The sequence below is a fragment of the Rhinatrema bivittatum genome, chromosome 8 (genome assembly GCF_901001135.1).
Source record: "Rhinatrema bivittatum chromosome 8, aRhiBiv1.1, whole genome shotgun sequence".
Lineage (NCBI taxonomy): Eukaryota > Metazoa > Chordata > Amphibia > Gymnophiona > Rhinatrematidae > Rhinatrema > Rhinatrema bivittatum.
Window position 1 is genome coordinate 261,396,347 of NC_042622.1, and position 13,086 is coordinate 261,409,432.

At 44.2% G+C, this 13,086-nt stretch overlaps 1 protein-coding gene across 4 annotated transcripts in view; it reads left to right on the plus strand.

The window, feature by feature from the left end:
• FKBP2 (FKBP prolyl isomerase 2) overlaps window positions 1-13,086 on the plus strand; it is a 79,580-nt gene that overhangs the window by 41,647 nt on the left and 24,847 nt on the right. For all 4 annotated transcript variants that reach the window (XM_029614779.1, XM_029614776.1, XM_029614778.1 and 1 more), the window contains 4 exons: window positions 4,805-4,987; window positions 5,431-5,543; window positions 11,779-11,825; window positions 12,193-12,228. In XM_029614779.1, coding sequence (XP_029470639.1) covers window positions 4,820-4,987; window positions 5,431-5,543; window positions 11,779-11,825; window positions 12,193-12,228 — 364 coding nt within the window. In that variant the 5' untranslated portion in view covers window positions 4,805-4,819. The remainder of the gene's footprint in view (window positions 1-4,804; window positions 4,988-5,430; window positions 5,544-11,778; window positions 11,826-12,192; window positions 12,229-13,086) is intronic.

Genomic DNA, 13,086 nt, shown 5'->3' on the forward strand with positions numbered 1-13,086 from the left:
TCTCAAAGGCGACAATAATCGAAGCTCTCTGCCCACGAAACCGCCTGAGCCCAGCAAATCTCAAAGGTGACAATAATCGAAGCTCTGCCCACGAAACCGCCTGAGCCCAGCAAATCTCAAAGGTGACAATAATCGAAGCTCTGCCCACGAAACCGCCTGAGCCCTAGTGGAATGTGCTCTAACTTGCTTAGGCAAAGGAATCGCGGCCTCTCTGTGATAACTTCCTTAACCCAACGGGCTATAGTTGCCTGTGTTGCTGGTTCACCCTGTTTATCTCCACCATGGAGCACAAACAGTCAGACTTTGACAGATTTAGTAACCTTCATGTACCGCATCAGATGCCGCTTGACATCCAAGGCACGCAAAAGACGAGACAATACTCTCATCTGTATCCCTGTCCAGCATAGGTAGGAAATAGACTGATCCAAATGAAACTCTGAAACCACTTTCAGCAAAAAGGAAGGTACAGTCCGAAGCTGTACTGTCCCCGGAGTAACACGCAGAAACGGCTCTTGGCAAAAATGTGCTCTAACTTGCTTAGGCAAAAGAAACGCTGCCTTCAATGGAGGACGGAGATGCTTAACTCATAAGAACATAAGAAGTTGCCATGCTGGGTCAGACCAAGGGTCCATCAAGCCCAGCATCCTGTTTCCAACAGTGGCCAAACCAGGCCACAAGAACCTGGCAAGTATCCAAACACCAAGAAGATCCCATGCTACTGATGCCAGTAATAGCAGAGGCCTTTCCCGAAGCCAACTTGATTAATAGCAGTTAATGGACTTCTCCTCCAAGAACTTATCCAAACCTTTTTTGAACCCAGCTACACTAACTGCACTAACCTCAAATTCCAGAGTTTAATTGTGCATTGAATGAGAGAGAATTTTTTCCGATTAGTCTTAAATGTGCTACTTGCTAACTTCATGGAATGCCCCCTAGTCCTTCTATTATCCGAAAGTGTAAATAACCGCACCACATCTACTCATTGAAGACCATACTTCAACAACTGAGCCCTCTCAAGGGCCAAACTGTAAGGCAAAACCAACCCGGATTGTCATGCAGAATTGAGTCCCTGACGCCACAGACCCTATCTGCCATCACGGAAGCCACCCTTCTGGCAGCAGTTTGAATAAGGTTACAGCCCGCATCAGTTAAGAAGGTGGCTCCTGGTTCCATTACTGTTTTGCCAGCGGACCCTGCTCCTTCGGCCTCCTGAGAGAGACACAGACTAGCGGGACCCACCAGTGAACAACAAGACATAATTTGCAAATTCATCGCCACGACCTGAAAGGCCTTTTTTAAGGATAGCCTCAATTCTCCTGTCCTGAGCATCCTTTAGAGTTGCCCCTTCTTCCACCAGAATAGTGGTTTGTTTGGTAACAGAACACACCAGTGCATCCACCTTCGGGAAGCAAAACTGTTCCTTTGCCTTTGGATCCAAGGGTTACTGACCCGCTAAAGCATGCCCCCTTTTAAAGTTTGCCTCTGGAGCACTCCATTCAAGGTCAGTCAGCTCTTGAATTGCCTCCAGCAGGGGAAAGAAACATGACCCTTGTGTAGGGTGACCAATATGGGGTGGTCCTTTTGCACACCCGTAGAGTCACCCCCCCAGCCCCACCAAGCATCTTCAAAGTCTGAGACAACAGACTCAGCAACTCATCTCTATGAAAGAACTGGAGCAGCATCTTAAGTATCTCTAAATCCGGGGAATTTCCCCCTCTTCCAGAGGAGTGAAACCCAAATCCCTGTCACTCATCTGACATAGCCTCCTTCATATTCCTGAACATCAATAAGGGCCGCTTCACCATGGCGCTTGCAGGTGGTGGCTGACAGTGGGAATCCTGAGCACGCAAACCCAATTTAGAAGGTATCGCCATCTCTGTTGGACAACCCTGCAGAAAAGTCTGTAGACCCTGGCAAAAATGTCACCCAGGCAAAGGAGGAAGCATCCTAAATCGGATGCTGTCTGACAGAACAACCCCCCGAAGATGTTTGTCTTCAGCCCTGCTCCCCTCTGTCAGAAAGGATGGACCAGCATTGGCAGAAACAGCAGTATACAAATCACCTCAAGCATCCAGACAGGGCTAACACAGACTCGCAGAAGTCCCCTGGCTGGGCGGCCCTAGTAAGTGTATCTGTAGCGTGGAAAGGTCCGTGTTGTATTCCTCTTGGCCTTCCTGACATGCTGTGAACATGTTGTGTCACTAGCAAATGGCATAAGAAAGTTATTGGTGGTGGAGGCATTCATCTATGGATTACATAAGCCTCCCTCCCAACAGGAAGAATAGCTCCACATTTCCGGGGTATGCACACAGTGGAGCAAGAAACGTTACCCACGCCTCTCTTCTCTTGTTCATCCTAACACCATCTGGAAATTCGGTGTGGATCGGATGCAAAACCAAAAAGTTATTAGATGGTGTGACTGCACTCACATATGTATGGAATATGTGGATCCCGCCCCCTAAAACACCAATGGTAGGATTTTGTGTGCCCCTGATGTGGCATTGATCAACCGATGTGCACTTGTAGTTGTGGAATATGTGGATCCAGAAAAAAACAATTCTACTTAATAAAGAGCAGCGAACGAATCGGGAAATAGTCGAGCAATAGTGACAAACAAAAATGCCTTTTCCTTATGCTAACATACAACTAATAATTAATAGCCATCATAATAGACACTACTGGTCGTTGACCTTCATAGCCATATATATATAATCATTTGCTGTAAATGTGGTTTGGGTTTTTTTGCATATTTATTTATTTATTTAATGTTTTTTTTATACCAACATTCATGACGAAAGTCATATCGGTTTACAGGAAACATAGAATCATAACAATAACAAAGTAGCAAAAAGTTACAATAAAACAGGGGCATGGAAATGCAGAGGGAGAAAGTTAACTCATAAATTCAATACATCTATAGAGAATGGAGGGTGCTTGGAAGGCCTAAGACAGAACTGTGCCGTGGTTATTGTTTGTATTGATTAGGGGAATGCTTGTTTGAGTAAGCACATTTATTTATTTATTTTTAACTTTTTTTATACCAACATTCCTGTATAAAATACAAATCACACCAGTTTACAATAAAACATAATTTCGCCTGTGAGCGTTACATAGAACAATCAACAAATTATACTAAAAAGCATACATTACCTTTGTCAGAAATGTAAACCAATTATAAAGAAGAAATTGATAACAAGGGGAATATTTAAAACTAGGGGGTGCACAAAGGGGAGGGCATATGAAACTTTAGTTACTTAATCCGAAAGTCCCAAATCCCTATAACATTTTACTGTATCCAAAACTTATCCTTGTTTAGAAAATCCAAGAGTCCCATATCCCGACACGGTCCGCGTTTTGAAGCTAAATTTCTGCCTCCAGGTTCATCTCGGTGAAAGTACCGTGCGTCATTTTCAGTCCATAGCAGCATATCGCTAAAGTTTGGTGTTGTCACTGGATTCGTGCCAAGTTTGAAAATGTTATCGGGATGTGGGACTTTCAGATTTGGTAACCAAAGACGAGTTTCATATGCAAAAAATGAGAGAATTTTTTGATTTCACATTTATGCCAGATGATTGTATATATGACTATGAAGGTCAACGACCGATAATGTCTATTATGATGGTTATTAATTATTAGTTGGTATGTTAGCATAAGGAAAAGGCATTGTGGTCCTCCCTGTCATGCCCGGACTACTTGGTGGTATTAGACCCAGTAGGAAAGTTATTGGGAGGGGGGGAAGACAGACACCCATGGGGTGATTGCATGCGCCTGCCTCTCTTTAGAAAGTAAGCTAAAAAGCAGTAGAGAGATTTTTGCCTGACTCCTAAAACATTTGGGCTGGAACCTGCATTTTTCTAAAACTTTCTATCCTGATACTTCAGAGTGTTTGTGGCATCCTATATGCGTCTTGTTTTGTGTTTTGTTTTTTTTTTAATAATTTGAGATTTAAAAGCTTCCAGTATCTGACTTTTTTTTTTTTTCCAGGATCTATGTGTAAGAGAGAATATTTTTCAAAGAGGGTTAATTACAAGGTTTTGAGCTATTTTTAAAAAGTGGTGGTGGTTATGTGTAATAAAATATATCTTCATCCTAGCCACAATGAGACTTCAATAGCAATAGCGGAAAGAGGAGGGTAATCCTGTAAGTGCTGATCACTCAGAAAGGGTTCTTGCAATATATACCTAACAGAGTTACTGGTGCTGTAATAGGTTTCTGGTTAATTTCTCTTTTGTTAAACATTTCTTGGAATTGTGTTCTCTTCCCATATAATTGTGGCCTGGTTGCAGAGGGTAGATAATGTATTTGTTTAAATTCTGTTTCCAGGTGTGTGTATTCTTTCAAAGCTGTTGTGTACCTATTTTTTTTTCTTGGAATGATATTTTTGAAACTTCATAAAGAGAAATTTTAAAGAGTGGCTGTCAGTCTTTGGGGGAGCTGCAGGGTCAGATTACAGGCACGGTTATTAACTAATGATCTAAATCGATGGTTCCCACACCTGGTCTGGGGGACCCCTTGCCAGCTGGATTTTCAGGATACCTGCAGTGAATATACATGAGCTAGATTTGCATGCACTGCCTTCATTCCAGGCAAGTTTCTCATCCATATTTACTGTGGATATCCTGAAAACCTGACTGGCTGGGGGTTCCCCCAGGACGGGTTTGGGGAACCACTGATCTAAATGCTTGTGATTCTGCAGCTGAAACAGAGAGGGTAAAAATGCCTTCTGGGGAGACCTCCCCCTCGTTTGATCTTCATCCTTGAAAAGAGAGAGTGTTATTTTTTGTGCTGTCTCTTCTGCCTACAGGGGAAGACTGCCACGATGAAGCTGAGTCCAGCACTGGCTGCTTTCTCTTTCGCCCTCTGGACCCTCTGCTCTGTCAGCCACGGGAATGAGGGCAAGAAGAAACTGCAGATTGGGGTGAAGAAACGGGTGGACAACTGCCCCATCAAATCCCGAAAAGGAGACATACTACACATGCACTATACTGTGAGGGACACCTCATGCTGGACAGAGGAAAGGGGGTTGCACATGCCTTTTACCAGCATGGATGCCTTTGTGCTCTAGAAGGGAATGGGGTTGCACATGCACTATACCATAAGGGATGCCTCTGTGAGCTAGAGGGGAGCAGAGGTGCTGCAGCTGTATTATACTGTGAATAATGCCCAAGGGGGGGTAATTAGATTTAAGGGGATGCCTCAGTGCTGCACATACTCTTCTGTGAAGGACACCTCTGTGTTGTAGCGGGGGATGTGGGGTGCAGACACTTTTGAGGATGCAAGTGAGCAATGTTATGGTGTGAGCCCTGATCTAACTGTGCTGTGTGTACTGGACTCTGACTGAAAGGAGCTCAGCTGTCACCTCTTTTCCTCCATCCCTCTCTCTCTCTACCCTGTTTCCCCCTCCTCCCCACTTCCCATGTCTCTCTGAAGGGGAAGCTGGAAGACGGCGTGGAGTTTGACAGCAGCGTCCATCGTGGCCAGCCATTCACTTTCACTCTGGGAACCGGACAGGTGATCAAGGGCTGGGACCAAGGTCTACTTGGGTAATTCATCTCCTTAACTACTCTGTAGGAGGGGAGGAGAGGTCACTACAAGTCAGGAGAGCACATCCTCGGCTCCTGAGACTTTCTGTGATTTAGGGGTGAAATCTAGTTGGGGAGTAGTGTGAGGAATTTCTCTGGGCAAATAATTTCCAATGGGCCTTGGGCCTCTCTTTTGGGTACCACAGGAACTACTGCTTCGCGAGGGATGCAGTTTCATGACTCATTGACATAGCTTTGGTGGTCCTTGCGGAAATTCTTGTTCCTAGTAACCCTTTGAGAGTGTTGCCCAATGGCCAGGAGAGAGTCTGTTCAAGCTTTGAAATGTGTGGTCTTGAAATGTGTAGATCCATCAGAAAAACGGCCTTGTTCACAGCCACCAGAGAGATTGATGTTCATATGAGGTCCCTATTGCCCTCTCCTGTGGACACGTTTTCCCATGTACATATAAGGGCAGATTTTTAAAGCCTTGTGTGGGTAAATCCCGGCCTTTACTCACGCCGGGCGAATCTTCCAAGAGGCCCGTCCACGTGTGTAAAGGCCGAGACGCGCTCAAGCACTTGGAAGGGGCGGGCCGGAGGATGTGTTTTGGGCGGACCGGGACAGCACCATTGTTCACTGTCCTGGAGCTTCGTGCACTGGCTGGGTGCCGGCGCACGCAAGTAAGTTATTTCAGGTCGGGCCCTGAAGTACTTTGTTAAATAAAAAATAAAAAGATTTAAAATGGGTTTTTAGAGGCTAGGGAGGGGAAGGAGAAGGGAGGTTAGGGGGTAGGAAAGTTTCCTCCCAGTCCGCTCTTAAGTTGGAGCCGACTGGGAGGGAATTGGGGAAGGCCCTGATGTGTCGACGTGCCGCCCCCGATTTTGTAACGTGCGCGCGCATGCTATAAAATTGTGCGTCCATGTGTGCGCGCCGGGTAGCGCACGCATTTTTTAAAAATCTACCCCATAAGTTCTCTGACAAACAGGGCTGAATTAGCTATTGACACGTGGCTGATGGTAGCAGACACTGCTGATTGGACCCTTCTTCTGTAGCTCATAGGGTTTTTGCTCTCCTGAACATATGTGCGTGCTCCCGCATGAGCCACAGTCTTATTGTCCGAGCATCAGCATGGACGTGTGTCTCTTCTTATTTGCTTGATACCTTCATTCTTTTCAAATTTTTCAATAGCTATGTTGCCTCGCTACTTCAGTAGGCCCTGCCTCCCCCCCTCCAAACAGCGCTTTTCAGTGCTATCTCAAAAAAACCCCAAAAAACCTTTTCTTCACAGGATATCTGACACCAAGAAGCCCACCTTTATTTATTTATTTATTTATTTATTTATTTGAAGACTTTTATATACCTGTATTAGTGGGGGCCATCATACCGGTTTACATTCGAACAGTAAGGCTTGGAAAATACATATTGACGGGGATAACAAGTTATAGTACGGAAATATAGTTTAAACAAAGACAACAAGAAACCGTAACATAAGGCATGTCTAATCACATTGTGAGTGGCTTAGGGGCTGACAGAGTGGGGGAAAATCTATTCTGGATGAGCTCGTTTAAATAACCAAGATTTTAGATACTTTTTAAATTTAATCATACATGGTTCCAGGCGCAGGTTAGGAGGCAGGGAGTTCCAGAGGGCGGGGCCAGCAATTGAGAGGGCACGGTCGGGTGTGGAGGAGAGATGGGCTATTTTCAGTGAGGGTACAAATAGGGTACCTTTGGCAGGTCGGGTGGAAAAGGGAGAGTTGAAAGGAATGTCTAGCCATTTGGAGTTGTGGGCATGAATAGATTTGTGTACTATGGTCAATGTTTTGTAGTGAATGCAGGAGAGGGTAGGGAGCCAATGTAGATCTCTAAGGATGGGGGTGATATGTTCATGTTTACGGGTATTTGCGATGAGTCTTGCTGTGGCATTTTGTAGCATTTGTAGAGGTTTTATTGTGGAGTAGGGGAGCCCTAGGAAGAGTGTGTTACAGTAGTCTAGTTTGGGGGGTATAGTGGCTTGGATCACTATGGAAATCTTGGTTGTATAGTAGTGGTCTGAGTTTTTTAAGAACATTGAGTTTGAAAAAACCTGTTTTAAGAATGGAGTTAGCGTAATTCTTCATGTTTAGTTGATGATCGAGGAGAACTCCTAGGTCCTTTACAAAAGGTTGTGCTGTAGAGGGGTTAAGCTTGGGATCGATAGATAGGGGGAGGAATGGGAGGAGATAACCAAGAATTCAGTTTTATTTGTATTGATGGCTTCAAAGACTTTGTGGTATAAAGATGTTCCAGAGTTCCATGTTTTAATACCTGCATTTCTGCTCACTAATACGGTATGTGGTAAATACATACATAATTGTATTCAAGATTGAAGCCATTTGTTCTTCCAGTGGATGGCAGCTCTGCGTACCCGCAGCTGCTCCTTGATGAGGAAAAGTGCATTCACCATCTTATTCTGCCAGTTTACAAGGCTTTCAGTAAGATGGCCTATTCCTCCTCAGCCTCCATCAGAGCACGCGGAATGGCTCGGTTGAGAGCAAGCACGTTGTGCAATGATGTTCACAATAAGTTAGCTGATATCTCTAAGGCGGAAGACAAACTCGGAGATAAAGTTGCACAAATTAAGGAGCGACATGTGGCAGTCCAGTCCCTCTCGACCAGCTCAGAATAGTCTGCTTCAAGGTGGCCCTACTTTACTTTTAAGCAGTCACACTTTCAGAGATGTTCCTTCCGGTAATTCCAGCAGTACAGAGTTCCACTTCTGCAGCAACAGCAAATTCCAGTTTGAAGCTGATGGCGCAAAAGATGTCAACCAAAAGCAACACAGCAAGTACAGCCCAAACCTGGACCAAGTTTTTGACCCAGCACTCATCCTGTCCAGCAGAGAGGGGAATATGCCTCTTCCTTGAGCAATGATGTAAGATTACCAAAGATTGCTGGGTTCTTAAGACCGTATAGTCTGGTTACTGTGTGCAGTTCTCCTTGCTTTCCACACTTCCTTATTGCTTAGCCTCCAATCTGGATCTATCTCACTCAGCACAACTCCGCCTGGAGGAGCCGGTCCTCACATATCAGATGACAGAACCAGTCCTGCCTGATCAACATAGCCAAGAGTTCTACTCCTGTTTTCTTATCCCCAGGAAATCTGGGGGATTGAGACCCATCCTGAAATAAATAAGTCTGAACAAGAATGTACGTTGGGAGAAATTAGAGATGAACTCCCTTCTCATAATTCAACCTTTCAATCAGATGGGGGGGAATGTATGTGTGCCCTGAGTCTGGACGCCTGTGCTCACATACCCATCTGTCCTTCCCACTGGCACTATCATTGTTTTGTGGTGGCATCCTCTCACTACCAGTATCAGGTGCGCCCCTTTAGTTAGGCAGCAGCACTGAGGGTCTTTACCAAATGCCTAGTTGTGTTTTCCTTTACCTGGATGACTGGTTAGTGACCGTGACTTCCCTGGAAAAAGGGCTGACCACCCTAAAGAAGTCAATTCAGCTCCTAAAAATAATTACGATTCTTTGTAAATAAAAAAAAAAAGTACTCTAATTCCATCTTAGAAAATCAGATTCATTGGGGCATTTTTAGACTCTCTAGGAAAGAGTGTTTCTTCCAACAGATCGAGTGAACACTCAGATCCCTTGTTCATAGATTGCTGAACACAGCCAGGGAAGCGCTGGTTTTTTGAACCACATGACGGCAGCAGTCCATGTAGTATCACTAACCTGCTTCCATATGTGACTCTTATAATGGGGCCTCCTCTCTTAATGGGACCTTGATAATATTGGTGAATGTCTTATAGGAATGAAGCAAGAGCTTTGCTGGTGGCTACACCTCTCTATCCTTCAAGAGGGAGTCCTTATCAAGTGACACTAGCGACACAGATGCCTCTACTAAGGGATGGGGAGCCCACATGTGTCCCTTCCACACCCAGAAGACTTGGTTGTTAGCAGAAAGGCAGTTTCAGATCAAACTTAGGAACATAATTTCCGAGCTAGGTCAGACCAAGGTCCATTGAACCCAGCAGCCTGACTCTGACAGTGGCCAGTCCAGACACATGCACTGGAAGATCCCATAAAGTAGATCTAATTCCGCTTACTTCCAGGCATAGTAATAGCTTTCTTTAGTCTACCTGGCTATGGACTGATCCTCTAGGAACTTGTTCAATTATTTTTTAAACCCCCATTATGCCAATCTCCTTGATCACATTCTCTGGCAACAGATTCCACAACTTGATAGTGTATTGAGTGAAAAAGTATTTTCTACAGTCTGTTTTGAATTTGCTAGTTGTTAGTTTCATGGAGTGTCCCCTTATTTTAATATTATTTGAAAGGGTAAATAACCATCCTTTATTTACAGTTTCAGTCATGAATGATTTATATCATCCAAACCTTCCCTTTCTCAACTTGACAAGCCTGGATGTTGAGTGCTTGCTGATCACCTCGTTTTCCTTACCTAAAGAAGGCGAGGACTTAATAGAGTCTGTTAGAAAACCCTCAACTATGAGAGCTCAGAGCTTTAAATGGAAAATGTTTCTTCTGGTGTCTGCAAAGCTCCTTGGACCACTTTGCATGCATGTCATAAAAATACTTGCTCTTTCTTTCTCAGATCTCGGTACTTTGTCACTGAAAGTGCATCTCAGAGCCATAGCAGCCTACCATATTTAGATTGATGATAAGCCAGTCTCCACCCATCCTTTGGTATTGAAGTTCATGAAAGGCTTATGACATACTAAACCTCCAGTTCTCAAAATGTTCATGGGACTGTCCGGTTCATGGGACCTTAACATGGTTCTGGCACAACTTATAAAGTCACCTTTTGAGTCATTGGAGTTTGCTTCTCTCAGATTTCTCCCAGGGAAAGTATTATTCCTTGTTGCAGTCATGTTGGTCAGAAGAGTCACTGAGCCTTTGCTTCATTACTCTACTTAAAAGCAATTCTTCCATAACAGAGTACTGCTTTTTATCCACCCAAAGTTTCTACAAAAGTTGGTCTCAGCTTTCCATATTAATCAAGCCATTGTGTTACCTGCGTTCTTTCCAAGGCCTTACATATATAAAGGTGAAAAGGCGTTTCGTTTTTTAGACAGTAAAAGAGCATTGGCTTCCTACAAAAAAGGAGCTAAGCCACATTGTCAGGCCTTGCAACTATTTATCTCTTATGATCCTAACCGACTGGGTACAGCGGTTGCCAAATGAACATTAGCCAATTGGCTAGCAGATTATATTGCACATTGTTATACTCTAGCAGGCTTCCAGATTAGACTCTATCAAGGCTCATCAAGTGAGAGCAATGACTACATTAATGGCTTATCTGTGAGCAGTACCTATTGAAGACATCTGCAAAGCTGTAACTTATTCATCAATGCACACCTTCATGGCCCATTATTGCCTGGAAAATGTAACAAAAAATGATAGTAAATTTGGACAAGCAGTTTTGCATAGTCTGTTCACTCAGTAGTCTACTCTTCACGGTGGGTTCTGAGTTGCTTATTCAGTAAATGTTTTGCTGCAACCCTCAGCTTGACTCCCCATGTGTCATGACTAATTCAGCCCTGCTTTTCAACAGAGAAAGCAAGTTTGGTTATTGTAAACATTATTCTCCATAGTCAGCAGGAGGAATTAGTCATGCTAAATACCCACCCAGCTCCCTAGGGAATCAACTATCTAGCTAGACCTAGTTCTAAAATCGACTGCAGGTCTCACAAGGCAGTGCCTGCTCGGGATCTCCCGCACATGCTCAGAGGAGCAAAAGCTGTGAGCTGAGAGAAGGGTCTGTTTGGCACCATCAAATGACATCACCCATGTGTCATGGCTATTTCTTCCTGCCACCGTTTATGGTAAGCAAACTTACTAACTCATCCTGAATTGTACCCAGGGTCTATTTTGCTCAGCAGAGCATGAGTATGTATGAGGATGGATGTTGTATGTATAGTATTTTTGTTGGAAGGAGGGTTTATGTTTCTATTAGGAGATGGATGTGTTCTTTAAGTATTATGAGAATAAAATTGTGAGTATATGAAGGAACAGATGCTTACAAGCATATGATGAGATGGTTTGTCTTTAGAAATCTTTTGAATGTTTTGTAAATGATTGATATGTGCATACACTGAATAAAAATTATTTTGGGGGGGGGGGGGGGGGGGAGGAAACAAACCAATAAGACATGTGGTGAGTTGGCCATCCCCTGTTAATCCTTCCCAGTCTCCAGCTGTCATGGGTAGAGGTGCACTGAACCGGTTTCCCTTCCTTTTCAGAATGTGTGAGGGTGAAAAGAGGAAACTGGTCATTCCATCCGAGCTTGGTAAGTGCCGAGGGGATAGGTCTGGAGCAGGGGAGGGTGGGAGGAAACTTTGCCCAATGTTCCATCTCAGGGAAGAGGCAAAAATATTCTTCTGGCCTTGACCCTTGGTTATAGGTGCTATGCTGTTGCAGTAGCTAGATCAATGCACCACACTAACTTCCTTCCTAGATTTAGTTCTGAATTACCAGTTGGATAGCTGAAGCTCAGGGCGGCTTGCTGCTTACCACGAGCAATAGTTACTAATATATGCGACTGCTGGTATAGGGTGCTGCCATCTTTCCCGTTCCCTCCCCCCCCCTCCCCCAAGAAACTTGTGACGGGGTTTTGTGGTATACTGAGGCTTCCATCTCTGTTCCTTCTCATGCAGGGTATGGGGACCGTGGAGCTCCGCCGAAGATTCCAGGTATGTGTGTGTGTGTGTGTGTGTGTGTGTGTGCAAATGTGATGAGACCCTTCACCGTCCCGAGCAGATGGAGCATCTGTGGTGTATCCCGCTGTACCTGACTGAAGGAAGTGAAGGCCAGCTGTGATTGGTGACAAGTGGCTGCATGGGTGCCAGGCAGCACTTTGAACAAAAGCTGTTATTGTCCATTATCCTGACTAATTAGTAGCAACTGTGTTCTAATACTGGGTCCTAGAACAGCACTTCCACCAGCATCTCCCTTGACCTCCAGTGTCCATCTCCTCTGTATCTCCTGACCTCTTCCCCCCCCCCCTCCCAGAGCTATTTTAATTTGCATGCTATGCCCCTCCCTGTTCTGTGTGCGCCACCCCTTCTGGTTTTTTTTTGTGTATATCTGTCTACCATTTAAAAAAGAGATAGTCGCTCAGAAGCACATGGTTCAGAGAGAGTTATCGTCTAAGTATTCTCAAAAAACAGGGAAATTAGAGTATCCCAGTAGAGAAGTTGTGGTTAAGGCTGAAGTCGCCCAGATAATGTAGAGAGAGAGCACCCCAATGTGTATGACTCTCCACTACAAATGACTCTACAAATTAGAAATAAAAAAACATAGTTGTGCTCAAAAGTTTAAACACCCCTGGCAGAATTTGTACGATGTGTAGCTTTTTAAGAAAACATGAGTGATCAGACAAAACACGTCTGTTATTTTTAACATGTTTCAAATTCAACAATTTTATGCATCACAGAATAGCAAAATCATTAAACAAACCTTAGCAATAAAGGAAATAATAAAATGGTCCTGTTCAAAAGTTTGCATACCCTTAGTTCTTAATATCGTGCATTGCCCCTTTTTGCATCAGT